Below are 27615 nucleotides of genomic sequence, written 5' to 3'. Positions count from 1 at the left end.
TCTGTCTCTCTCTCTGTCTCTCTCTCTGTCTCTCTCTCTGTCTCTCTCTCTTTCACTTTCTCTGTACCCCTCCCCATTCTGAAACCCATGGGGAGAGGTTTTCCTGCCAGACGCGTCCACTCCAGACGCCGCTGCTCTGAGCACCTGAGCGGCGGAAAGCAGAAAACAGGTAGTGAGAATCAAAACAGAGAGTGCAGTGTGTGTGTCCATGCAGGCACTGAGCTGCAACCTTTTTGGCTTGTTGTTTCCTCTGCCTTTTCACAGCGCGTGCGTTTATTTTTCAGTCACTGGGTGTTTCCTCTCTCTATAAATACTGCCCTCTCTAAGTCTCTCCCACTCTCTCACTCTCTCTCTCTCTCTCTCTCTCTCTCTCTCTCTCTCTCTCTCTCTCTCTTTCTCTCTCTCTCTCTCTCACACACACTCTCTCTTTCTCTGCAGGAGAGAAAGTGTATGTGTTTGAAAGAGAGAAAAAATGAGTGTGTAAGGGGTGTGTGTGTGTGTGTGTGTGTGTGTGTGTCTGCTGGGCATTTGGCTCTGAAATACATGACGGTTTGTGTGTGTTGCTCTATCGCTCGGGGCACAGCCCTGGACCTGCCGGGCCCTGTCTCGGATTCCCACGCTGGGTGTGTTAGGACCTTGTGTAATGACACCACACTGCAAAAAGCTGCTCAACCTGTCCAAAACTGTTTCAAACTGTCCAACCCTCTGTTGCTCCTTGACCCTTTCTCCATTCCCCATAACCTCCCTGGCTACCCCCTGTCTTTCTCTCACTATATAACTATAATATGCTTCTGCACCTAGTCTAGACTTAATCAGCACCAAATCTACCAATAAGATGGACCAAAAGCCTAAAAGCCAATATACCTTTAGAAGGTATAGGGTTTCCTTCCAAAATGGAAACATTTTAGATCACCTGTAAGTCCTATCTTTTTTTCTTTCCTCTACTCTTCTCCTTTCCACCCACCTTACCCCCACTCCCTGTCCCTCTGTCTCTGTCTCCCCACTCTCTCTTTTCACCCTCTGTCTCCTCCTTGCCCCCCAGACCTCCAGACAAAAGCGTGCAGGGCTATTGTTGCATGGGCGGCTGGGGCTGAAAGAAAGGGAAAGGGGGTCATTGGTGGTATTAGCAGCGGCTAATCAGGCCGGGGGGCACAGGCGGGTTTGGTCGAGGGTCTTGTGAGGAGCCCAATGGCGGGGGAGCTGAGACCGTCCGCTCCCCTGTTTCCCAGGCGCCCATGGTCCCCTCTACGGTTACACAAAATGTCCGTCGTGGCTCCCATGTTGCCAGGGGTCTATTATTAGCAAGTGTCAGTCAGTTATCTGAGAGTAGTGCTTTTAGCTGCCATTTAAGTGGCTGACACTCAGGTTTTGCAGCAGATTAAATGAAATTTTAGGCGCAGTTTGGCTCGGCTGCGAATGGACAAAGGAGGCAGCTGTTGTTGGAAATGTAATCTGGTACCACCGGAGAAAAGGGTGCCATGGCCGGTGCTGCCCACTGGCCTGCTCTCCAGCTCCTTGCTTCTTATAGAGCAAAAAACAGGGAGAAAAAGAACCTCCATCCTTACCAAGCAGAGCAATACAGTAATACAATGGACCTAATGCAAAATTCCACATATTATTTTTGTGATATCAGCACTCAGCACACTTTGCAGGTTTTTTGTTCTTTATTTACAGAATTACAAAATTTCAAAGCAAGGCAAAGTGTCACCAAACTTTTTACATACATATGCAGCTCTTTCTGTTCTTGTCCATGTTATCCTCTGCTGAGCAGTGGTCCACGCCCTGCTGATGAGTGAGGATGTCAGGACATCTCCTCTACAAGCAGATCCTATTCTGGTCTTTAATGTGCAGCAGAGTTTCAGGGCGCTAACATGTGCTTGTCCAGGTGAAAAGGTGTTTTCAGTGGGCGCAGGCAGTAAGGGTAGGTGTGTGCGTTTGTGCAGCATTGGGATTTCCTGGTCTTTCTTCTGTGCACTGCCCAAAGCAGCGACACTATGCCCGCGACTGCTTATCCACCAACATGCCAGTGTCATTCATCTCTCTCATGCCAGGGAGGCATGTTGCCAGCATGGTGTGTTTTTTCTATAGTGTGTATGTACATAAATATTTGTTCTTTTGGAGAAGGGTCTGTAGTTAGTGGAGAGTCTTATCAGTGCTACTGTGGCCTGTTCCAGCCCCTGCTAAAGGTGTGAAAAGTGACAGTTGTAAATGACCATGAAGAGTGGTTGGGGTTTAAACTGCGAATGGCATCAATTTTACCCCGCGCACTTCCTCTAGCTACTGCACAGACGAGAGTATTGATGTCAGTCGGCATTTGAAGCCAGACTGCACTAAGTGCTCTGCTCTGTGACTGGAATTTGATTGTCTGTTTTTAATGAAATGCATTCGTTCCACTTGTCCACTGTGAAACGACATCACTTTGCTTAGTGCAGGACAAGGTGGGTTGATAAACTCCATGTAAAGGATGCCATATAAAGTTGTGGTCTTTACAAATAAATTCATTATTGCTGTAGTCTAAATATATATTATAGGTATGGCTGTTGGCCACAGAGTGCTGCAGTTGCATGACTTGTGTTCTGCTCTACTTATAGGTCCACTTATATAACTGTGCATTATGTGATGCAACATGAGGTCGAGGATCAAACTCAAGGGTGCAAGTATCTGGGTTGCAGCTCAACTATGATCACATATGCAGATAAATGCACAAGTTTAACCTACACACTCAAAGAGAGAGAAATATGGAAGGTTGTCTTATTTAAGGGGTGGCATGCAGCATAAGCTGTGTTTGGCAGCAGTGTAACCACTGTTACAGAGAATGGTAATCTTTGTGGCCTTTGTTGTCCTGCAGTCTGTAGCATGTTATTCACTTTTAACATATATTTAAGAAAACAGACCCTAGACAGGAAAAATTTATGCTCCGATTTATACGCAGATACATATATATGTTACATAAGTGAACTAGCTACAAAGGCCACATCTTGCCTAGTAACACACCTACGGAGACCAGTTTCCCTCACAAAGCTGAACTTTATCTATAGTATGGATATAGATATATACCACATTATGTTTTATTTTTTTGTCATATAAATATCACTCTTCCCAAATTTAATCACTCTCACAAAATTGATCATGTGGTATTATTCTCAACTATCACAACTTTGCTCCAGGTGTTTGAAAAAAATATTTCCCTTTTTTTCGGTCCGGGTAGTTGCGATAAGAATCTGAGATATGCTCCCTCAACCCGAGTGACCTGGGGAAAAAAAACACTCGGCCCTCCCTCTCTCCGACCCCGGCGTCTCATGCTTCCCCTATAGATCGGCTCTCTGATCTATAGGGCTCTGGACACATTTTTGGCAGGGCGTGCAGGTGGCGTTCCAGCATGCTCTGAGGTCCCGCTCTTTGCCATGTTAAAACCTGATTTATTGACTTCAGCTGTCTATGAGGGCTTGCAGGTACAACCACCTTAATTAACATTTTTATAACAGTTGTGTAAGCGCCTTGGACTAAAACAGCTCTGTTGGCCCTGCTGGCTTTGTTGCTCCTGGGATTTCAGCTTCTGAAAAAGATTTGTGAAGCTCTTCAGACTTAACTTGGCCTTGTGCTCTGGTCACAGTGCCTGCTTAGAGTCCGAGCAGAAAATGGAGGAAGACAAAACAAATGATAGTAGCTTGCTTAGAAAGGAGCCAGACCTCTGGTGGGACACACAGTAAAGGGCAGTGTTTTGCAGTCCCAGTGCTAAGTTACTGCCGGTAACATATGATGGGATGATATGGATTGGAACACTTGTATTGAATTATGTGTGGGGCCACGAGAGAATGTGAGGAGAGGCTCCAGCGTGAAGAATTAGCACGAACAGCAGCCGCCACAGCACCGTACGCACTGCATCCATCTTTCAGCCCTGTTATTGATGGTAAATGTAATACTTTAGTATTAACGGCTGCTTTCCACAGCATTATAGTCCTTTTCCCCGTTCACACACACAGACACATGCACACAACCAAATGAGATGATATTCTGCTGTCATATGTAACAGGCAGCATGTGGGAGGTTTCTTAATAATATTACCATCTTCAGGTTTCTTTCTACTTCTCTCTACCTCTCTATGTCCTATTGGCTTATACATTGAAGTAGCACATTTTTACACACATACAAACAAACAGGTAGCAATGCCTCTGTCTGCCGCTCTCTCACTATCACTGCCCTCTGATTATCCTATGAGTGTATTGACACATGCGCTGAATTGTTTTATGATTGTTGAAGCTGTTTGTTTCCTGCCCTCTGCATTTATGTCTCTGTTATCACTTTCACACCCTCCTTTTCTGTGTCTCAGTTCTTTTTCTACCTTTCTACACCCCTGTGGCCTTGACCCAAGATAGGTTTTGGCAGGGTCAGAGAAGCTGGTCCATTCTCACTCTGTTCTTTGGACATTCACCTAGCCATCTCTCTCTCTCTCTCTCTCTCTCTCTCTCTCTCTCTCTCTCTCTCTCTGTCTGTCTGTCTGTCTGTCTGTCTGTCTGTCTGTCTGTCTGTCTGTCTGTCTGTCTGTCTGTCTGTCTGTCTCTCTCTCTTACTCTCTCACTGTCAGCACTGAGCATCCCTAGCACTGTATATTCCAGCTGCTGGATACGTGGGACAGCATAGTGCAGTGTTTTGAGTGGTAGCCGGCACATTTATAAGATGCTTGAAATGAACATGTAATAGAGTGGAATGCATTTCAGCCGTACAGCATAGGACTGCAGGAATTGGAGACAGAGGGGAAAGTGCATCTATCAGGCCTGAAAGAGAAGAGGACAAGTCTGCAGGCCTGGACTCGAAGCACCCGGTTCAGATTCTCCACAGCCAAGTGCCCGAAGGGAGGCATGAAATCAGCCTGTCTTTCGTCGCCCTTGAAACAGTGTGCTTTTTGTGCATGGCTGTGTAAGCTCCACTGCGCTACTCGCACACTCAAGTGTGCTCTCTTAAAGGCATGGGTGTCACATGCACGAGTCACATAGCAGAGTTTATCTGTTTGGCTGTTGAAACTATTGGAGAAATTCTATTGAAAGTGCAGTTGCTAGACTTTCAATCAATACCATGTTTATGCAAGTACAAGAATAATGTTGCACATACATCATGTAACTTTTATAAGTATGTAGTTACTTTAAAATAGTACAACATAACAGCTTCTGTTCTAATGGTTAATTTCTCCACACTTTCATTTATTCATGTTGTCAGTTTATAGTAGTGGACTTCATAGTTTGTAAAGCTAGGTGATGGGCATGCTGGATAGCAGGCCTGGGAGTGGGAAGTGAGTTTAAGTGAGATTTTGGGAATGGGGAGTGTTTTGTTGGACTGGTAGCGGTTGCTGGGTGGGTTTTGGCTCTCTCTGGCTTTGACTGACATCACACAAAACCTTGTTCCTGCACCAACACATCCAGCCTGCCCCCCATACTGGCTCCCGGGCCTTTTGGAAAGCCAGGCAGGGGAGGGGTAAGCACAACAAAGAGGAGCATATAGTAAACACATGGTGTGGAGGGGACAGTAGAAATAAAAACCTGACGAGGGTGGAGTGAGACACTCCAACAAGAATTCCATTGAAAATCAGCGGAAGTGGAAAAATGTTTATGCTCAAACTTGAGCCTTAATTGTAAAGTGGAACAGCATCTTTGAAAGAGTCAGTTAAGCAGTGCTAGCCCACACACTATTAGCGCTGGAGTCCAAACGCTATCTGAGGCAGGCTGAATTTACGTGAATAGCTATTTAATATCCCAGTTTTAATGGGATATAAAACCCCTTCCCGGACAACTGTCCTCTAATAGGTCTTAAAAGTTGTTTGTTGGCGTTGAAATGGGGGTAATTAGTGGACCCGTAGCTTTGGGAGAGGGCGTCGGTGGTTGGGTTGGGCTCTCCCATTCGGCCGGGCCATCTTTTGGGCCTGGCTAAAAGGCGCTGGCCGCTCCTCAAAGGGAAGCATTTGGAGGTCTTGCGACCGCTGTGCTCTGGCGGGCGGTGGGGGGGAGATGTGCGGTGTAGCACTTAGACTCCCTCTGATGGGAACATTAGCCACATTAGGCCACTCTCAAAATGCCCTAATGGAGTACTCACTCTCAAGCACACACATACACACACATACACACAATACTGAAAAAAATGGTTGGCAAATAGTTTTCTGGAACTTTTAATGTGTGAATTATATATTTCTTTAAATTGCTTGCTGCCATATCTCATTCTCTTTAAGAAAGATAAAAACTAAACCAGGACAGGAGCTCATTTCTCAGAACGTGGAGGATAATAAGTGAAGTGGGAAGGTAGTTAAGCTAATGGATCTCCAACACCTCTCAATCTCCTTACATGCCTACTTTTTAAATCAGCTTGGATGAAATGAGCGCATCTGTGCTATTTGAAAAAGCTTCCCGCTAATTTTGCCTTCCTCCTACTCTTGCCTCTGCAGGAGTGAGTGAGGGTGCGTTGGGCTGTCTTTGAAGGGCGTGTGTTTGGGGATGTTTGTTTGGTGCTGGTGGCGAGGCCTTCATGTTTGTGTAAATGTCAGAGGCTGTGTCGTTATTGACTGCTCTGCTACGGCCCTGTGCCTCTGTGTTCTGTTGCACAACTGGCCCCAGGCAGCCTTCTACTGGAAAACTGCCTTTCATCTGCTGTTGATCAAACTTCTGCTCCCCCCCCCCTCCTTCTCTCTCTCTCTTACTCACTTTCGCTGTCTCTCTCTCACTCCCTTTCCCTCTTTCCTGCTTTCTTCCTCTTTCTCTCTCTTAAACACACTCACTCTCTCTCTGAGCATGTGCTCTTTTAGGACAGTGCTCAGTAGATGTGTGGCCGTCCGCTCTGAATAATTTAGAGAACTTTTTGTCCGGCTCTGTGAGATGAGCATGGAGCAGGGGGGAGTGATGGGTCTGGATCTGTTCAGGCTTGTCTTCTCTCCCTGTTCAAGCTCTCCAAACCCTACTGTAACAGTCAACTTCATGGACAAGTGCAAACCTTTAAACATCTTGTTCCCATGTTGTTTTTTTCTAAAACTGCTTTACCCTGTAGTAAAATTGAAATCCCCGTGTGGTAAGTGTATATTAGTATTTTGTTTACGTTCTGTACCTTCCGACAATCATAAGCCTATCATATCCAAAAGTCTGCTGCCTCAAACTGTGGACTGCTGAACCAACATAACCTCACTGTTGTAAGAAGACCTATCACTAACTTTATAGGAGAAGGACAAATGTTATTAACTTCACATCTGTTACTGTGACTTTCTGTTGGTCCATTCATCATGAAATGAACACATATGAAAAGTGCAACTGGTGCTTTTTTCAAATGTTTTTTTTCTTTGAGCAGAACTGTGTTAAATCAGAAACTTGCCCATGTGTTAACCCTCCTAAAAACACAGATGCACTCTTTCTATCTCCCTCTCCCTCTCTTTCACACACACTTACTCTCTCCTCTCCCTCTGTCCGTCTCTTTCTCTCACACCTCTCTCTGCATGTCTGTCAGCTCTTCAGACCTAGAGAAGAAAGGGTCAGCAGCACCAGGAGGCAGTTTGAGGCAGCAGCGCAAATAAACTCCTCTATCTTCTCTCTCCCCTTCGCTATCAAGAGACTCACACATGGGGCCTTTTGTTATTGTTGATGTTATGCCTTTTTTCCTGTTTATGTTATAATCTGTGTTAAAAATGTCCTCTTATCGATTGGGTGCTCTTGGATGAAAATGCTTAAAGAAGGTTTCCTCATCAGAGAGAGAGAGAGAAAGGGAGAGAGAGAGAGAGGGAGAGAGTGTGTAAGGGTTTCTGGCAGGGTGAGGTTGGCGCGGCGTTGCTGCCAAAAGCACAACAACTGCAGCGGCCTCCATGTTTTCCTAGCAGCAGGTTCTCAATGACTCAAACCCTGATCATCTTCTTCACCTCCCATCGTTTTCCTGTCCTCTCCTTTGCTGCTCTCTCATTCTCTCACTCTCTCTTGCTCTTTCTCGCTCTTTGGCTTTCTCGCTCCTTCCTTTACTTATTTGTTATTTTCAGAGCTCTGGACGGCAGCGTGCCAGAGAGAGATCTCTTGGCAATGGTGAGATGGAGAGGTGTGTGTTTGTGTGTGTATACAAGGGTATAAGTGAGGGGGGAGTTGAGGTTGGTGGAGGGGTTGGGGGAAGGTCACTCTTCCCCAGGTTTCTTTCCTAAAGAGCTTCTCCTCTTGAGACAGCCATGCAGAAAAGGCCTGTGGGTTAGGGGTTGAACTTCTCCTTTTGCCCCCCTCCATCTCTCCCCCTGAGGCTGAGTCAGAATGGGCCTGCTGCCTGGAAGCTGCCAACTAAAGCCTGAGCCGCTCCAAAGATAGTCAGGGTCAGGAAAAACAAACACCTGTACACAGCCTCTGATGGACAGATGGAGAGCGTTGGAGGGATGAGAGAAGAAAGCAAGAGAAAAGAAGGCAAGAGTTAGAGAGAGGTAAAAAAAAAAAAAGTAATATGAATGGCCTCTCCTTTTGTGACATGCATGTCGTTGAAATAAAAGGAGAGGATATTCAATTGTTTTTTTTTGTTTTTTTGTAGGGGGGGTGTCTGTTGTCAGATGGAAAGTATTTCTGCGGTTTGTGTGTGTGGCCGGCGCCCTGTGTTTGCTCTAGGGGATGATGATGGTACACAGTGCTGTAAAGCTGATGACTGATTCCCTCTGGCCAGCAGCTGCTGGGGCTGGCCAGGTCTACAAGTCTTTGCAGGTCCTCATTCTCTACACAGCTCTCTTATTGCTGCCTTCTACATTTTTTCTGTCTGTTTGTGTCACTTTTAGTCGACTTTTTTCTAAAGTGCATACTATACATGTTCATTCTTAACGATTCTATTTGTATGTGTGTAGGTTTAACATGTATCATCTTAAATGGGTGCATTTATTATAACTACATAACGTACAAGTTAGTTTTATTGTAGTAACAGAAAAATTCATAGTAGTACTGAATAACATGCATAGGTCTCAAGAGATTAGAGGAATTCCACCAGATTGTTCAAATTTTCTGCATAATTAAATCACCGAGAACAGTTTGATGTGAAATGGTGCATTGTAGAGAAACTTTATTTACAGTGGTCTTTATAGGAACCAGGGGTTGTGATGTCAACAATGCAAATATGGCCTTTTAATTTACCATTTAGAATAATGAGTGTACCTACATGTTTCTCTGAGTTTTTGGTAAAACAGTGATAAATCCCCTGTTTTGTCTTACATCACCTTGCATAAACCTCTCCATCATGAATTACCTGAAGTTAAAAAACAAACCAACCTTATTTCAAAGGTGTCATAAAACAATGGCTCAGATATCAAGCAGCATATCTGAAACCATTTCATGCAGTCACTTCTTATGGAATAGGTGTTAGAGGAATTAAACACTTTGGACTTGTGGTTCCTATCACCTCTGTTGTGAATAAGTCTGTAGGTTTCTCTAGAACAACTTCACATCAAACCATTCTGAATGACTTTACAGTTCAACAATTTATTTATGCAGAGCTTTTGAAACATTGGAAAAATTCTGTTAAAAAGAAATAGAGCAATCTCAACTATTGTGTCCAGTTAGAACTCGTCTTAATGGCATGTATGACATGTTCCCCACAGGACAAAGCAGAAAGGTAAAACAAAAAATTATATATATATATATATATATATATATATATATATATATATATATATATATATATACACACGTAAAGTGGCTCCCAGTGACTTCACTGCACAGCTCCCCTCGCTGGGTAATATTCCATTCCAGCGTCCTATAAGAAAATATATTCAAATTGAAAAGGCTCAAAAAAAGCCTTAATGGAAATATGAATTGCCAAAGCTGAATGTGGAAGGGACAAAAAGGGTGAATATGCTGAGTGAAGTGCAATTATGTGAAAGCAAATGTTATGGAGCCTTGGAACTGGCTTTGGTCCTCTAATTAAAATGGCTGAAAATGTTTTGACAGTGTCTGAAGCCATGCCCCAGGCCCCGGCTCCGCGCCGCTCCAATTTCTCCCTCTTAGTGATGCAGCGATACATTTATGCAGAACGTGCCACGAATATCTCCCTCACTCCCTCTCGCTATTTCACTCCCTTGCTCCCTTGCCCTGTTTCTCTCTCTTCCTCTCTGAGAGAGGAGCTATGATCCCTGCAGCAGGAGTGTGAGTGCTCAGGCCCAGGCTGTAGTGCCGCACTCATAGCAGTGCCTTTCTCTCTCTTTGATGATAATGTATTGCTGTTAGAATTTTTGTCTTATGTAAGTAAGACTTCTAATGTTTCCTGTTTGAACAAGTTAAATGAGTTGTCACGCTTAATTATGGCCAGACTGTAAATGTTGACGATGTTCTGGACCTTGAATGAAATAGAGGGCCGGCCTCATAAGCAACAGCCATGCAGTTAAAATAATAATTATACTTTTCTATCTAATTTGTCTCCCTTTGAAAATCCTTAAGGTTGCCAAGGCCAAGTGTTTTTTAAAACTCTTTAGGCCTTAGACATGCTCTTGCTTTATTACCTTTTCATGCAGTAATAGTTTAAGGTGTGGAGCCTGTGGTTTTTTTGCCGAACTCTGTGCAGTGCTCTCTACATGAATAAATGAATCTCACTCTAATTAAATGAAGCATGTGGAGCAGTGTAGTTGGTGCAGTGATTAATTAGGCTATTTATGAGTAAAAATGTCTCTCATGTATTCTCTTCCAGTTTTTTCTCTGCTGTCCCCTTCTCTTCTCTTCTCTTCTCTTCTCTTCTCTTCTCTTCTCTTCTCTTCTCTTCTCTTCTCTATATACTCTCCATATACTATCTTTGTGCATGTGAAGGCAAATGCAAGAGTGTGTGTGGGATGTTTGAGTGTAAATCCTATGCAGGTGTGTGGCAATAGTGAGCCTTCTTTTTGGTATATTTTATGCAGCTTTAAAGAAAAAAATGGAAACATACAAGCCTTTCATGCTGTAATTTGTGTTCTCTGTAATTTTGACATTTTGGTTTTGTTTTAAATGCTGGCTAAAGTTGCCACCATGAGAGAGAGAGAGAGAGAGAGAGAGAGAGAGAGAGAGAAGCACACACACCGTTATTCGCTTCAGTGATTATATAACGATTTGGCCATTTAATTGCAATCATAAACACAGTTTAGTAGACTCTGACTGTAATATTAAAATTATGTTTACGAGCTAAGGCAGAAAGCATTTTTTCCCTCTCCTCTGTGGTCCGTTTAGTGTTTCGGATCTCTTTCTGCCTCCTTAAATTCACAAGTCCTTGCGTCAAGTCGAGCAATAGTTCATCACTCCCTTCCTCATACACAAACACAAACACATACACAGTCACACTCAGTGAAGAACCGGTGGGGCTGGAGACGTTACATTAATCCGGGTGACAGAGGCAGTGTTTTGTTCATTGTTCACGGGTGTCTCCGCCAAGCGTACTCCCCCATAAGAACCATCTGTCCCTCTTCAAGCTCACAGCTCGGATCTACACACACGCACACACAAACACACATACATGTGTGCATGCAGTCCATCCTCGGCCCAGTTCAGTCCCGTCCGCTGGCAGAGCTCTCTACCTTTTCTTCACTGTCCTCTCTGTCTGCACTAAGCTGTGCATTCAGATGTACATTTACTCGCACAGGGCACTAATTGAATAAATGTACACCTGAAAAACTCACATTTGAAGTGTTGACATTTACAAACAAAATTGTAAAAGCACATGCTGATAGTACTAATGATTAAGTGTAAATTTGATGAGAAAGGACCACGTGTACCTCCTGGGCCAAACACAGATACAAAAACCCTGTGTATGTCCTGTATCACTGTTGGAGCTGAGAGAGAGCTGGGGAACATGGTCTGGAACACAACAGGGGGCCAGCAGTATTGACATTACTCTCCCGGGCCACACACACACACAGACTCATGCATTAAAAAGGAACACACACACATTATCGCTTTCATTAGAAAACCCCTCAACCCCCCTTTCTTTAAATACCATTTGAAACTCTAGTGTATATTTTATAATGAATGGACCAATAGAAATGATTCAAAATTACCTGGAATAATATCTTGTTACCTTAATGTGCTTTGAACTTCACTTGTTTTTTTACTTTACTGCGATACATGGTTTTGTCATAGTAATATGTATTTATATATATATATATATATGTGTGTGTGTGTGTGTGTGTGTGTGTGTGTGTGTGTGTGTGTGTGTGTGTGTGTGTGTATTATGTGTGTGTGTTTGTTTGAGTATATATTCCAGCACAAATCAAATCAATATCACTTCCAAAACAGGACTGTAGACGTCGCAAGCTAATTGTATTTTGTCTTCCTTCGTGCACTGCAAATTGTAGTGCCGCACTTCATAACACACCAGAAATTAGTCTCATTGTTGCTTTAAATACTGAAATCATTTTCAAGTGTTCCACAATTACAGAGTCTTTGCTTACAGTATGCTGTTCCTTCAGTACAAAAAGAGCAGGCTGTCTAAAGCTGGGTCTGAATGCAGCTGTAGTGGAAGAGTGATGCATGCATTGTTGTGCTGTTCTGCCAAACTCTGCTGATTTCTCTGGTTATCATTAGCCAAGCTTGAGCAGTTAAGGTGTGTGTGTTTGTGATTGAAAGGGGCACGTCTCTCCTCGCTTTAATAATAAGGAAGGGGAGTCAGGTGTGTGTAAATCTCCCCTACTCTTAATTGCATTTGTGGTGCACCAGGCGTGCGAGAGAGAAAGACAGAGAGAAAGACAGAGAGACAGACGGAACGTGGGGGTATATGTGCAGGATCCGGCTATTGCAGGGATTACACGCATAAGACTGAGAGGAAACGCCACTAGGACACAGATCCTCCACTGATTTCAACCCCCATTTTCTGCCTGGGCTGACTCACCCTGTTTACAATCCACAATAATGGGTGATGCACACTGAATCACGCCTTCATACTGAAATAACAGACCTGTAGGAGTTTGACTTTAGCTTTTTGCATAGCGACACTGTCGTAAGAAAACCATCCCTCCGAAATGGTAACTTTTACCATTTAAAGAAGTAATTCTGCATCATTTCTATTCATCACAATCATTATGAAATATTCAAACAATTCAAACTGTGTGAAAACAAATGACAGTAACAAAATGTGTATCCTGCCTTCCACTCCATCACTGCTGGGATAGGCTCCCCTGTCTGTCTCCCCCCTCTTGCGTGTGTCTGTTTGATGACTGTCTGGATTGTGTAAAAGGAGCAGAGCTGGGTCCAGGGCCCTGAAGGTCATGTGGCTGGAAACACAGGGTGGACCACAGCGAGCCTGAAACTAACAGGATGCTTTGCTCATGCACACTGCTGCTGGATATTTTGGAGAGAGGAGGAGAGAGAGAGAAAAGGAGAAAATGCCTCATGCTTCTTATCTGGGTTCAGGAAAGTGAAAAATAATAAGTGCGAAAGTCAGATTTTTGCCAGCCTGCCCAGGTTAATTACTGGCACACTTGTGCCCATGAGCATTAGCCTCAGTTATCACAATATCTCTTTCAAGTGATTTTTTTTTCCTCTATTTCCTTTCTCTCCCTCTCTCTCTCTCTTTCTTTCTCTCTGTCTCTCTTGTCCCTCTCCTTCCTTCAGTTTCTCCCTCTCTTGAAGTGTGCAGTTAATAGTCAGACTAAAAGCCAGTGTTTGGATATTTATGTGCACTTTCTGGCACAGACAGAGAGAAAGAGAAATGCATAATGTTTGGATTGTAGACAGAGATAGAAGCGATTCAGACTTGCACTGGTCTTTATGGCACTTCCTCCGTCCAGCTTTGTCTGTGAACAAGTGTTGGTCAAACAGGCCTTTGTTTGTGGTCAGTCACTCGGCACACCACAAAGAGTCTGGGCCAGGACAAAGAGCCGAGTGTGTGAGAGCAGTGCTGGGTCGGCTGGGCCACAGTGCTCCGGAGAATACAGATGCAAGACGGGCAGACAACACACACACATACACAATCATATGACCGTAGCATGGATACACACGCTATACTGCTCAAATGACCCATGCACTAATATGCACAACCTGAACATGCACATGTGGTCTCATAGAGGACCGGGATAAAAGTCAAACATACACATACAAACACACATACATACTGCACACCAGGGACAGACATATATAAAAATCTGGCCAGTAGGGCCACCAAGCCAATGAATCTTGTAGCCAAAATTAAGAACTTTTGTCCAGAATTACAGAAACCATGGTGGACCCCCTGACATGATCTGCCCTGATGTCATCTGATCTAGGTTATATATTTAACTACTCAAGTGATAGCCTCTGTATGTAATGCCAGCTAATTTAATATCAAATTTAATAATACCTTATTCCGTAGAGCAATATTAGCAAGCTTCAGCCAACACAACAGTCACCACACCATCACATTAGCTGTTTCGGTGATTACGGTTAACAAATTCTGACCAAATCTGATTGGATGCAATTAGTTCAGTGTCCAACCATCATGTTTGTATTAAGAATCTCTAAGGTAAGTTGCCACTTTTCCAGTGTTAGTGGCCAAAATGTGAAATGTTGTGGCCAGGGGCAAAGGGTAATAGCCCTTCTGTACTCCCCTAAAAATAAGTGCAGTCAGGCAGACTCCTAGAGTTTCACAAAGTGGCCCCTGACATATCCTCACTGCAGATTTTGAGAGCAGTTGTAGAGTATCATCCTGACACTGGTGACTAAGAATTTGAGTAACCTTTTAAGGTAACAGAACTTTACACAAATCATCAATACTGACTACTCTGAACACTTTTGTTTTTTTATTCCATGCCTAGCCAGTATGTTAATTTGTTTGAAAATGATAGTGAAATCTATTTTAGAGTTAGCTAGCACAGAGAAAAAATCACATATGACTATATGCAGAAGCTCTTGAAAGCATAAGCTGCTGCAGAATTCCAAAATGATTTTACATGACATTGTCCTTTCTCCCCCTGCAGTCGCTAATCCTGTTACTGCATTGTTCCATTACCTCAATAACTATTATCGCTGAGTGCTGTTGAATCTTAACACAATCGTCAAGGACGAAACAAAAGGAGTCAGGCTGAGTGAGTGACAGCAGGATCAGCACAGGAAGACTCAGCACCGAAAAAAAAACAGCTCGGAAGATGCCAGCAACTGTCCAAATGTCCTGGACTCTTGTACATGTGCTTTTGTATAGGTGTGCGTGTGTACGCGCATGTGTCCAATGCTTTTGTTATGTTTAGTGTGTGTGTGAGAGTGTGTGTGCGGGGGACAGAGGGGGGTGGTGCGAGTGTGAGTGAGGTGGGAGGCAGATGAACAATGGGTGAATCTGCATGTCGGGGATACAGGGCTGCCCAAGCTGTTTTAATCTGGCATCCATCTTAGTCTGCTGCCGCCATCGATCCAGACGGCACACACACACAAACGCACCGCGTTTTCTCGGTGAGGCCAACTGGAGACAGGGCTCCAAATATTCACACTTTTCATTTATGTCACACACACTCTCAGAAATATTCATCTGTACAAAATTCTTTATATATATACATATATATACATATACATGCTCACTTTCAGGCAAATAAGTTTTTAATAAAATGGAAAATAATTTTTGCTTCTCCATTGCTGTTGCAAAAACAAGAACAGGTGTGTGTGTGTGTGTGTGTGTGTGTGTGTGTGTTATTCGAATACAGAATCAAATGTTGTTGATCTCTCCTGAAGCAGAGTTAACCCTACAGCAGCTAGTAAATAAATAAATAAATACCCCAGATGAGCTGTTGGAAGTTTGCTAGTATCTCCTCAGCTGGGACCAATTTGTTTATTTTTACACTGTAAGTCTATCCTTTTTCAATACACTGCATTTACTGGGGGGGGCGGGGATTTGAGGTGGATGCTGGTGGGCGAGGGTGGCGCCTCACAGTGTATTTCCTTCCTCCAAGCTTCGTGTTTCACCATGGGCACCAGTCACTCTGTGCCAAGCCATCACTGAGCAATAATACAGCCTCACTTTTTGTCTAGAGCACTCCAGCATGCCTTTATCTAAATACCGTTAAACGTGTGTGTGTGTGTGTGTGTGTAAAAGAGGGGTTAGGACTGCTCCTGTTTTGCTATGTCTCCATGCTGTAACATCACTCTGACATTTTGCTGTGTGAAAACTGGCAACAAACAGGCAGTGTACACTTTCCTGCATGTGAGTGTATGTGTGTGAGCGACTGAACGGCTGCCAGTGCCTGCGGACCAGTCCATAGACTGTCACCAGCTGCCTCAGCCTCGCAGCCTGTCCACGCTGACCCGCATTCGCCGCAAATTGGAGAGGCTTTCTAATTAACTGAGGAATCGGCAAATTAGAGCAAGCCCCGCTCTGTGACTTCCCCATAAACGCTTAAAAGTGTCAAGCCACAGATTATCATTACGTCTAACAAACTCCTGGATCCAGCAGCCGCTACAAGACCAGAACAGCATAGAGGAAATCTCTCTCTCTCTCTCTCTCTCTCTCTCTCTGTGTCTCTCCCTTACTCGCTCTCATTTTCTCCCTGTCTCTCTCACTCACTATCTCCTTCTCTCTTCCTCACGCTCTTCTCAGTCACGCATATTAAGCAGCTGGGAAGCCGACAGTGCCTCCCTTGCTTTTACTGCTTGCATGTCTCAAATGCACAGCTCTCAGATTCTCCCCTTAAAAAGACAGGAAATGACACAAAGAATATTCTTTTCTTATTCTCTTGAGAAAATTAAAATTAGACCAATAAAGGGGGAGGAGGTGGGGGGCTACCTTCTTTTAATTCCTCCCTTAAAAAAAGAACTCTTCAATGACTAATAGCAGATTATTGGAGTACCTGTCTGTGGCTAGCTGACTCGCATCATTAGGACAGATTATGACAGTTTTGTCAGCAGAGGAAGCTAGATGTGAGTATGCCAGGCACAGTCCCGGCATGCCACGCGCCGGTGTCTGCCAGAGCTGTGCCAGTCAATAATACTGCTGCCTGCACAAAGCTATCAATTATTGCCGCAATTATTTGTCTAGTTGGATATTCAAAATGTCATGTGAAAAAGATGATTACACATTCCGCTGAGCCTTGCCATGTGTAATCAAATGAAGCAAGCCCTTGTTAAACATGGTGCTGCAGTAACCCGTCTTTCAGTTATGTCTCAGCCCGTGGCCAGAGAAAAGGCAGCCTCCATAGGTAACACACACACACTCATACACACACATAGACTAAAGCCTTTCTTTCTTTCCACACTGACTCTAAACGTGTACATTTTGTTACCACTGATATACGTCAGAAATATTACTTTACTGAGATTAAAGATTTATGCATAAGTAATATCAACAATGGTATAACAATATACGTAAGTGAAGGAGTGTATCAAAATTGTACCTGAATAAAGACAAACTGTCCCTCAATCTTTAACAAGAACCAGCCATTGTAATTCCAGCAATGTGAAATTGTGTAAAATAGTCTTTGCATGATAATAGAAAAATGTATACTGGGTTAAGTCCTTGCAGGTGGCAACAATTAACTATAATTTCTGCAGATTGTAATGATCCATAATTTACTGTCCATAGTTGGCCTTCGCATCAACCCCCTGATATAAAGTTGTGTGCAGTCTTGATTTGGCGCTGAGCTTTCAGCTGTTGGTCTTTAGTTCAATTGTCAGGAGGCAGTCGTGGGTGGCAGAGCCGTGGAGTCGCACTGTGCTGTTATTTCTCTCTGTTCAACACTACCTCTCTCTCTCTTTCTCTCTCTGCCTCAGTCTATCCAGTGGGTCGTTCTCTTTTAATCTGAGTGTTGAATAATCATGATCACTTTCTCTGGGGACCCCATGTCTTTAAAAAAAATATATATTTTTTTTGGTAACATATGATGCTGGTTCAGCATAACTCCATTTGAATTACTTCGTCTGAATCTTGAGTACTGTGTTTGCACTGGTTTGGAAAATTTCTTTGAGGTTCAGAATATCTTGTGCTCAAATGATTTTCCTCAGGTTGCCATGGTCATTTATTTTTGCTTGAGTTTCTCAGCCCTGTCTGTAGTTTCGGAGTGGGAGCGCTACGCCTATGCGTTCCTTCACAGAAAAGGGCCCAGACGCACACACACACAAACCAATGACAGCACAAAAGGGTGCAGGAGTGTCTGGAGGAGGCTGTGTGTGCCACTGCGCCGAGCCTTCCAGAACCGCCCCTATTTGTGTGCATTAACAGGATTATCCTGCGAGCCCTCGGTGGCTCCGGCCTGCCTCCCTAACACACAGAAGCACTGCCCGTTTGCCTTGTTACATGCTTTGCTGCCTATTGAAGACTTCAGAGAAACCCCCTCTGAGGAAAACAAACTAGGAGATGAAAGAGTGCACACTGCCTGTTCGGGTCCGTTCTGCACCTCTCTCTCTCTCTCTCTCTCTCTCTCTCTCTCTCTCTCTCTCTCTCTCTCTCACTCACTCTCTGTCTTTCTCTCTCTCTCTCTCTCTCTCTCTCTCTATGTATCTCCCGTACACTCTCTGGCTGTCTCTCCTGGGATGAGCTAAAAAACAGCCTGTGATAACAGTTTAAAGACCTTTGGCTTAGGAGGCGAGTTCAGTCCTTCTCCCATGTCCATTTTCCCTCTTTGTTGTTGGCCATGTGTTTATTTCTTTATGTGGACAACTTTTTTTCTGACCGCTCGACCCCCTGCTTTTGGGAGAAGAGCAGATAGCTGCAGAAGTGAAACATAAGGTAGTCCTTTTAGTTGTGCTAATTTGCACATTTCAAACTGCCACTCATTACCCTTTGATAAATATCCAGTTGTCTGCTTTCTGCGGGTAAATAGAATAGGTCTTTTTGTCTGCGGGCATGCAGAGTGGCCTGACTCCTGCTTGTTTCCCTCTGAAGTTGTAAGTAGTATTTACGTATCTTACTTTTTTTTAATAGTTTATTTATTCAGCTTAACTTTCAGAAATGATTTTGCCTCCTTTTAATAGCTCTCCATTTTCACTTCTGAGCATATTCATGATATATGAGCAGATAAACTAAGGTGGCATGGCTATTTGGTGTAGTTAAACAGGTTCAAGTTTGAGTGTGCTTTTAGTCATATTCTTGTAGTCCCGTATCGGCATCACATGCTAATTTTGATAGCAGTTAGATAGATATTTCTCAAGATTCATTCTGGACCATAAAAGTAACTCTGAGATATAAAAGTAACTTTTTTAGTTTTTTAGTTTTTTGATTATTGAGTTGTGTTTATAAATCATCTCTATATTATTGTATACATTCTCTCCTATGTTATTTTGTGTGGATGCAACATCGTGAAGCATATAAATACCTTGCGCTGAGAGCTGGCCACTTTTGAAGTACAGCCTCCATGCGACAGGGTTAGTCATAACACCATATTCCCCATAGCCAATTTTTGGAACTTTTTATGCACAGATTAAACACACGTGTAGATATATTTCAATTTTATTGTACTGATATTTGCTCTTTTATTTTCTGGTCAAAAATAAATTAGCCTCTTTTTAAATAATAATTTATTTTGATGCTGGTATTTTTATCTATTTAACTTGGAAACCCTGTCTGATTCAAACAGCGTAGGATTGTACTGAACTAATTGTGTTCACACTGATTTAACACATTTTAGTACATTTCCTCCATTGGTTACATTTAACCTTGTCCATGGGGTAAGTTGTAATGCTTGCTGTCATGCCACTTTTGGCTGAGTTGTTCATTAATATTAGGTGCTGGAATCAAAGTTTGTGTTTTCATTTATAGCAGAGATGTGTAAGTTGCTTGTATAAAAAAGTTATTAATTTTGCTCAAATACATCCAAAACACAAAATTGTTAAGTTGTGCCCCACTCTCCCTTACTTTGTAAAATGTTTTTATTTTTAAAAAATATATTTAGTTTATTCAAATATTTGTCTATTTTTAAATATAGTTAGTCAAAAATCGTTGGAAATTGGAAAGAATAAGAAATGTTTTTGTGAAGAAAAAGTACATCTTTGAAAACAGTCTCTCCCAGCTGTTGTTACTGTGTGTGAGATGTGGAGAAATCCATTTTCAGTCTATCCTGTGGAGAATCCAGATTGACTCTTGTATCACACAAAAGAGACAAAAACATTTTGTTTTTCCTCACTACATCATCCTCATCTTCTTACTTACACAGAAGAAGAAGAGATCTGTGTGTAGGTGTTTGTGTGTGTGTGAGTGTGAGAGAGAGAGGGAGATACAGAGAGTTAATATGAAATAATGATATAGAAAGAGAAATGTGTTTTTAGGCAGCAAGAGATCCATACATCAGTCTCTCTATTGAAAAATCACAGACATAGAATCTGTCATTGGCGTGCAGTGTATGGTGCTTGGCTGATGTGTGTTTAATGTTGAAACACTCCTGTTCCCTGCCTGCTTTATTATCTAATCTTGTAAATGAGTTGGTGGAGGAGCTGAGTACATTTAATGAGATTACAAATGAATTGTGAAGCAAATCATAGGTCATTGCCGAAGTGCCATTGAAAGTCAATTATTGTTTTAAATGTTCCTTTACTGTCACAATTGTCTACGTACTTCACTGTCCTGCTTTTTTCTCCAGTCACTGATGCTCATAGGTTTTTTGTCCCATAGTTTCCTAGTTATTGCAAATATTTGGCTTATTTCAAATGGCTAATTTATATCAAATTGTAGAAGGAGCATATGGAAAGTCGTAAGTACAGTACCTCCCCAGAACATGGACAGGCGCTGACATGGTTCCTCCTGGTTTCAGTGTCCTGAGATGTGCCAGAGCCTCAGTTACAGTGCCGTTAACACACTGTTATTCATGCTCTCTCCGCTCCCTCCCCAGCCCTCCACTGGCATTACTACTGTAGTGTTTTCATATTGTGTTTGTGCCTCGCGCTTGCCTATTTCTGTACATGAATGAAAGACAGCGCTCAGCTGGGAAGGCGCTATTGTTTGCTTTTACAGCCTTACTGCTGAGCAGCGCTGCAAGTGGAAATGCTTGCGCACAGAGAGGGCCCAAGCAAAGCGTGGGGAGGCACAGATTCCCCACCGTGCTTCGAGACCGTGCTAACCCTTACCAGGGCGTCTTCAGCCGCGCAGCCCGCGCTTTGTTTGGGCCTTCTGAAAAGCCGAGCTCCACCGGGCCTTGGCCTGTGGTGCCATTCGGGAGCATGTTTTTAATAAGAGCCGTGTTTACTGCCATGTGATACTTTCATTAGACGGCGGAGCGGCTGCTGTGGGGGGCGTTTGTGCAGGCGGCCGTGCCGGGCCCCGGGTCTTGGACTGGAGAAGAGGGAGGGAGGCTTCATGAATGATTAAGCCCAAATCGGTAGTGCCTGTCTCTGGCCAGTGAGAGCCAGCGGGCTGATGAGGGAGGGAGTGGGAGCAGACATAAAGACAAGCTCCATGTGTGTTCAGCTTCTTAACCATTTTCTCTCTCTACACTTTCTACAACCCGTGGTCCTCTAATCATTTTTTTAATGGACTGCAGAAAGATTTTGCCTTCTGGTCCAGTTGGCTTATTTATTTAATAGGTTTTTTTCTATCATTGTGCACAACAAGACTTTTCACCAGATATAGCAGTACTTATCACCTGCACTGCCTTATAGTTTGAACTAACTGAAATGTCTCTGTTATTTTCCACAGGTAAAGATGAGCCCAGCAGCTACACTTGCACGACCTGCAAGCAGCCATTCAGCAGCGCCTGGTTTCTGTTGCAGCACGCCCAGAACACTCACGGCTTCCGCATCTACCTGGAGAGTGAACGCGGAAGCCCACTTACGCCTCGGGTGGGTGCCCCATCGGGTATGGGCGCCGAACACACCTCCCAGCCACCCTTACATGGCATCCACCTGCCTGAGGGCAGTCCTTTCAACTTGTTACGGATACCCAACTCTGCCCGTGATGGCCCCCCTCTCCGAGAGGGGCGGTTCCCACCGACTCCTCCACTCTTTAGCCCCCCGCCCCGCCATCATCTGGACCCACACCGCATGGAACACCTGAGCCCGGAGGAGTTGGCCCTGGCCACCCACCACCCGAGTGCCTTTGACAGGGTGCTGCGCCTCAACCCCATGCCCCTGGACCCCCCAGCCATGGACTTCTCTCGCAGGTTGAGGGAGCTGGCCGGCAACACCTCAGGGTCAACTCCGCCCCTCTCGCCCAACCGGCCCAGCCCTATGCAACGGCTGCTGCAACCATTCCAATCAGGAGCCAAGCCGCCCTTTATCTCTACCCCTCCCCTTCCTTCCATGCAGTCCCCATCCGGCTCCCAGTCCACTCCGACTCCACTGCTCCAGCAATCCAGCACCCCTATGAAGACCAAGGCCTGCGAGTTCTGTGGTAAGACATTCAAGTTCCAGAGTAATCTGATTGTCCATCGCCGCAGCCACACAGGCGAGAAACCCTACAAGTGCCACCTGTGTGACCATGCCTGCACCCAGGCCAGCAAGCTGAAGCGCCACATGAAAACGCACATGCACAAATCCTCGCCTATGACAGTTAAGTCCGATGATGGTCTGTCCACAGCCAGCTCCCCGGAGCCAGGGACCAGCGAACTGGTGGGCAGTGCCAGCAATGCCCTTAAGTCTGTAGTGGCCAAGTTCAAAAGTGAGAACGACCGCCTGATTCCGGAGAATGGAGAGGAGGATGAGGAGGAGGAAGAAGAAGAGGAGGAAGAAGAGGAAGAAGAAGAGGAAGAGGAGGAAGGAGAAGAGGAAGAGGAGCTGGAACGGGATGGTAGCCGCAACAACTTCCACTTTGGCCTGAACCTAGAGGCTGCGCGGCACCATGAGAACAGTGGTGGACGTCTGGGTGTGACCGAGGATGGCATCCCACGATCCCTGCCTGAGGTGATGCAGGGCATGGGACTGGCAGCCAGTATGCAGCACTACAGCGAGGCCTTCCACCAACACAAACGAGGAGCTCTCAATTCGGACAGTGATGCGCACAGGGACATATGTGACAAGGACTCAGCCCTGGAGTCGGACCGTGCACAGGAGGGTTGTGGCTCGGCCATAAATGGCCGAGGCTCATCCCCCAGCGAATCAGCTTCTGTGGGTCTGTCCAAGAAGCTTTTGCTGGGCAGCCCCAGCTCCCTCAGCCCCCTTTCAAAACGCATCAAGATGGAGAAGGACTTTGATCTCCCTACGCCCACCATCCCCAACACAGAGAATGTGTACTCCCAGTGGCTGGCTGGCTATGCTGCCTCTCGCCAGCTCAAAGACCCCTTTCTGAATTTCGGGGATTCCAGACAATCGCCTTTCGCCTCGTCTTCAGAGCACTCCTCAGAGAATGGCAGCCTGCGTTTCTCGACGCCCCCCGGGGAGCTGGACGGTGGTGTCTCCGGCCGTAGCGGGACGGGCAGTGGGGGAAGCACGCCACACCTTGGGGGTCCTGGCCGGCCCAGCTCAAAAGATGGCCGGCGCAGTGACACCTGTGAGTTCTGTGGCAAAGTGTTCAAAAACTGCAGCAACCTGACGGTGCACCGGCGCAGCCACACAGGCGAGCGGCCCTACAAGTGCGAACTCTGCAACTATGCCTGCGCCCAAAGCAGCAAGCTCACGCGGCACATGAAAACGCACGGGCAGGTGGGCAAGGACGTTTACAAATGTGAAATTTGTCAGATGCCTTTTAGTGTGTATAGCACCCTGGAGAAACACATGAAAAAATGGCACAGTGATCGCGCCTTGAACAACGAAATTAAAACTGAGTAGTGATGGAGAATGGAGGCACACCTGCCAGTTAACAGCAACCCTCTCCCAAAACCCACCCTTGTAGATTTTCCCTGTTTGGCTAGTCCAGTGGAGGCTAAGACAACGTGCTTGGCACCACCAGCACACCCTTCTTCATTTACCGTTGAATGCATGTTCTGTATCGGGGCAATACTATTGCATTGACGCAAACTTCGAGCCTTTCTCTTGTGCAATAATTTACATGTTGTGTATTTTTTTTCCTTTTTTCTTTCCCTTTTTTGATAATTAGACAGCATGCATGGTATGTTTTGGCTATTTTTAAAAAAATTGTCCCTGGTTGGTTAGTTGTTGAGTAAATGTGTTGCTGTTTTCTTGTTCTGTTTTTTATTCAAAAAATGAGAAGAGAAAAGAAAAAAAAAACAACCATGCTGCATACATTCTGTAATACATATCATGTACAGTTTTGTGTTGTAACATGGAGGACAACAGTCTATTGCTTAAACCCTCTTTGGAGGGGCTGGGAATCGCACTTAAACTAATCTTTCAAAAAGATGTTCTGTCCACATAGGGTTAAAAGTATGAATTGGCCCCTATCATGGAATATAAAGTATTGACAGCCTTTGAATTTCTTAAAAAAAAAACAAAAAGTGATTAAGATTAGAATTTGTACTATCATTTGGTAAAACAAACAAAAAAGAGTGCCTTGGATCTTGAAACTGCATTGGTTAATCTTCCTATCTGCTATAAGCTTGGAATCTCAGCCAGATACTGGAAATGGATTTATATGATTCATATAAGGTTCTTGCATCAAGTACCTGACTTTGCTGGTCTACAAGGAAATGAGGATAATCAAGAAGCTAAAAGCTAATTTGTAGTTAATCATCATTAGCTACCTATGACACATGCATCCTTCTGTTGTGGTATTTGTATTGTACATCCAGGTACATCCAGTATTGTGTGGGATTCAACCATGTTTACTCTCCAGTTAAGGGTACTGTACTCAGCGGTACAGGTTTTTAATCCACAACCATAAGCTCTTTCATAGTTTGTGAAGATTCTGTTCTCAGTAGCACAACAGTTTTTTTTAATATTTTTTTTAAAACAGGTGTGAGTGTGTGTGTGCGTGTGTGTCTATCAGGTTGTGTCAACGTCCTCTGTATAGGTACTGCATTTGTGGACCTATACAACGAAGAAATGCAGTTTTTTTTTGGACATTTCTCTTTGAAGAATGCATTTGAATATTTACACTTCTCAGTGATGATTAACTATGAATTGCTTACAGGTTTGAATCAAAATCCTCAAAAGAATATCTCTAGCATTGACTGCAGTACTTAATACCTGTGTTCCCTAAATGGTTCAGTTATCCTGGGAAAGAGAGGGCAGAGGGAAAGAGGGAATGAACAGTACAGATGACTTGTGTGTAATATGTGTTTGGGGAGATTTTTCTTTTCTCTGGTGAGTTTAACATCTAGCCATTTTTTGACAACCATGTTTTCAGTGTTTAGATAGCACTTGTCACTCGGCCCCTTCAGTCTGTGTCTGACGCTTTGATTGGTGGGATAGTGGTTGAGTATAAATTAAGACTGCTTGCTTATACAAAAAGTGCACTGTTAAAGTTTCCCAGTTTACAGGTATTCACATGAGGGAAAACTTCCTATAATGCTAAAAAAAATAAAATAATAATTAAAAAATACAGTGTCATTGTTTAACATAACGAAGCCAACTACTCCTTACCCCACCCCCTCACCCCCCCTTTACAGAAAGCCGTTCTCCAATATGATGTTCAAGCATCGGGGCATAGACCTCCAGTCAAACAATGGACAATTGAAACTTGCTGCTTTCACTGCAAGAACATTTTTTTGTACAAAAACGTTTTTAAGTATGAATATGAAAACATTTTTTTAAAAAAATAGCAATTCATTATCTTAGGGGAAACTGTATTTAAGTTTGTTGATGTTTCTCTTTCCTCTTTGTCTTGGTGGTGTTCAAGACTTGATCACGATATATATAGAATGGGAAAAAAAAATCTGTGATTTTTTTTTTTCTTTTGTTTTCTTTTCCTTTCTTTCTTTTTTTTCCACCGTGGCTCTTCACAGCTCTTCAGGTCAAACGTAACTTGCATTGGGGAAAGGTTTAAGATTATATATAAATATATAATAGAGAACTTAAATATAGGAAAATGCACACTCATGTTCAATTCCTATGCTAAAACACATTTATGATCTACTTTTTTTTCTGTATTTCTAGAATGGTATTTGAATTAAATGTTCACCTAGTGTAGGCACTATAGTATTTATATTGAGGCTTGTATTTTTAACTGTTGCTTGTTCTCTCGAAAGGTATTATTGTACCTTTTTTGGTAGTGGAAAAAAACAACAAGCTGCCACGGTATATTTTTTTAATTTGGCAGGATAATATAGTACGAATTATTTGTATGTTTAAAAAAAATGAAATGAAAAAAATTCAATAAAAAAACTAAAGTATGTGGCATTGTACAAAGGAGGCCATCTAATGGTTTCCCTGAGGAGTCTTTTGCGAATGTCCACACTAGCTAAAACAGGTGGTCGTACATATCTTTTTTTCTGTTCTTTTTTTAGACTCTCCTCTTCTGCTGCCATTCTGTATGCAGTAATGCAAGCTGATGTTGGGTTCTTCTGTAATGTGCTTCTCTGTCTTCTCACCTATCTCACCTGACTACATTCCAGCATCTTAAAGAGAACAAACTTCATATGCAGTAAATACCAGTACAGAAATGAAAATCGTACAAATAAACAAATTAAAAATAATCAATGTTTTGCAGGTTTTTTTTTCATTGCCAAATACTAAATGGTGCTTTATATTTAGATTGGGATGACTTTCATATGCAAAGCATATTTAAAAATGAAATGGAAATAATGGAAAAGCCCGCTTGAGTTCATACTTTTTTGTAAATGGCAATGCGGAATATTTTGTTATCAGCCTTTTCTATTCCTGTTCTGAAAGCTGTTTGTTGTAACTTGAACTTGAACTTTATCTTTTACAATGGGAGTCACTATTTATTATTACTTAAATGCTCTGTTCAGAACGGAGACATGGAATGGATCTTTTTTGTTTTTTTTTTTTTTTGTTATTGTTGTTTTTTTTGGAAAAATGACCAAAGGTCATTGACAACTTTTGCTTTTTTGTCGTATTTGTTTCTGGTCTATGTTGAGTTTTATTGGAGAAACCACTGTCTGTGTTTTCTGGCAGTTGTCTGCATTATCCTGTTCACACACCCATTTTGTCCCTTTATTGAAAACAATTAATAAAAAAATTAAAGTATCACTTTGTTAACATTTTTGTGGAACTGAAGATAGGTCACTGTATACTCCTCAGTCTCACACCCACCCACCCACACACACACACACACACAGACACAGTGCAGTGATAGAGCAGTAACTGAGAGTCTGAAGCCCTGTTTAGGCTCCGTCTCTCTTGCCCTGGTCTTCACTCAGGTTTGCTTGATAATTAGGCTGAAATGAAACTGTAGCTCATTTTGGTCATGTGACTTGTGCTGTGTCACTCTACCTGCACCCTCAGATCAAAGCAGCAGCTTCGTGGGCTTACTCGCTGTCTCGAAACACACACACACACACATTGCATTAGAAACAGGGTAGTGGGTTCTAAGGACTTTCCCCTTAATAGTCACAAAAATAGTGGACCTCCATCTTTATGTGACAGTAAAAAATTTGGCATGAAATTCTAAGATTTAAAATACCACTGTTGTTGAATTTCAACAGTGAAGCTGCTACTAGAACTCTTCAATAGCTGTGTCATCTTGTTTAGTTTGCTTTAGTTTTCCTCAAATCAAAGCAAATTTCAAATCAGAACATCCCACTTCATACACAAACTGGAGAAGCCTATTTGTACTTAGCCAGGAGTGCACAATTTGGAGGTTTCCCTGCTCAAACATACCCACTTAACCTGGCAATAAATTAGTGTAAATCAAGTGTGTTGAAGCAGATAAATCACCAAACTGCTGGACACTGGCCCTCCAGGACAGGAGTTGTTCACCACTGACTTAGAGAGACTCTTTCGTTTC

General features: G+C 43.4%; 1 protein-coding gene across 1 annotated transcript in view; it reads left to right on the top strand.

Moving 5' to 3' along the window:
- Positions 1 to 26858, top strand: part of bcl11aa (BAF chromatin remodeling complex subunit BCL11A a) — a 52090-nt gene extending 25232 nt beyond the window's left edge. The window contains exon 3 of the mRNA XM_017696503.2: positions 21511 to 26858. Within this exon, the coding sequence (XP_017551992.1) occupies positions 21511 to 23576 (2066 nt within the window). The 3' untranslated portion in view covers positions 23577 to 26858. The remainder of the gene's footprint in view (positions 1 to 21510) is intronic.
- Positions 26859 to 27615: the final 757 nt, after the last annotated feature.

This window comes from Pygocentrus nattereri, chromosome 5 (assembly GCF_015220715.1).
Source record: "Pygocentrus nattereri isolate fPygNat1 chromosome 5, fPygNat1.pri, whole genome shotgun sequence".
NCBI classification, from domain to species: domain Eukaryota; kingdom Metazoa; phylum Chordata; class Actinopteri; order Characiformes; family Serrasalmidae; genus Pygocentrus; species Pygocentrus nattereri.
The sequence above is the reverse complement of the archived record's forward strand: the minus strand, read 5'-3'. Positions and strand labels throughout refer to the sequence as shown.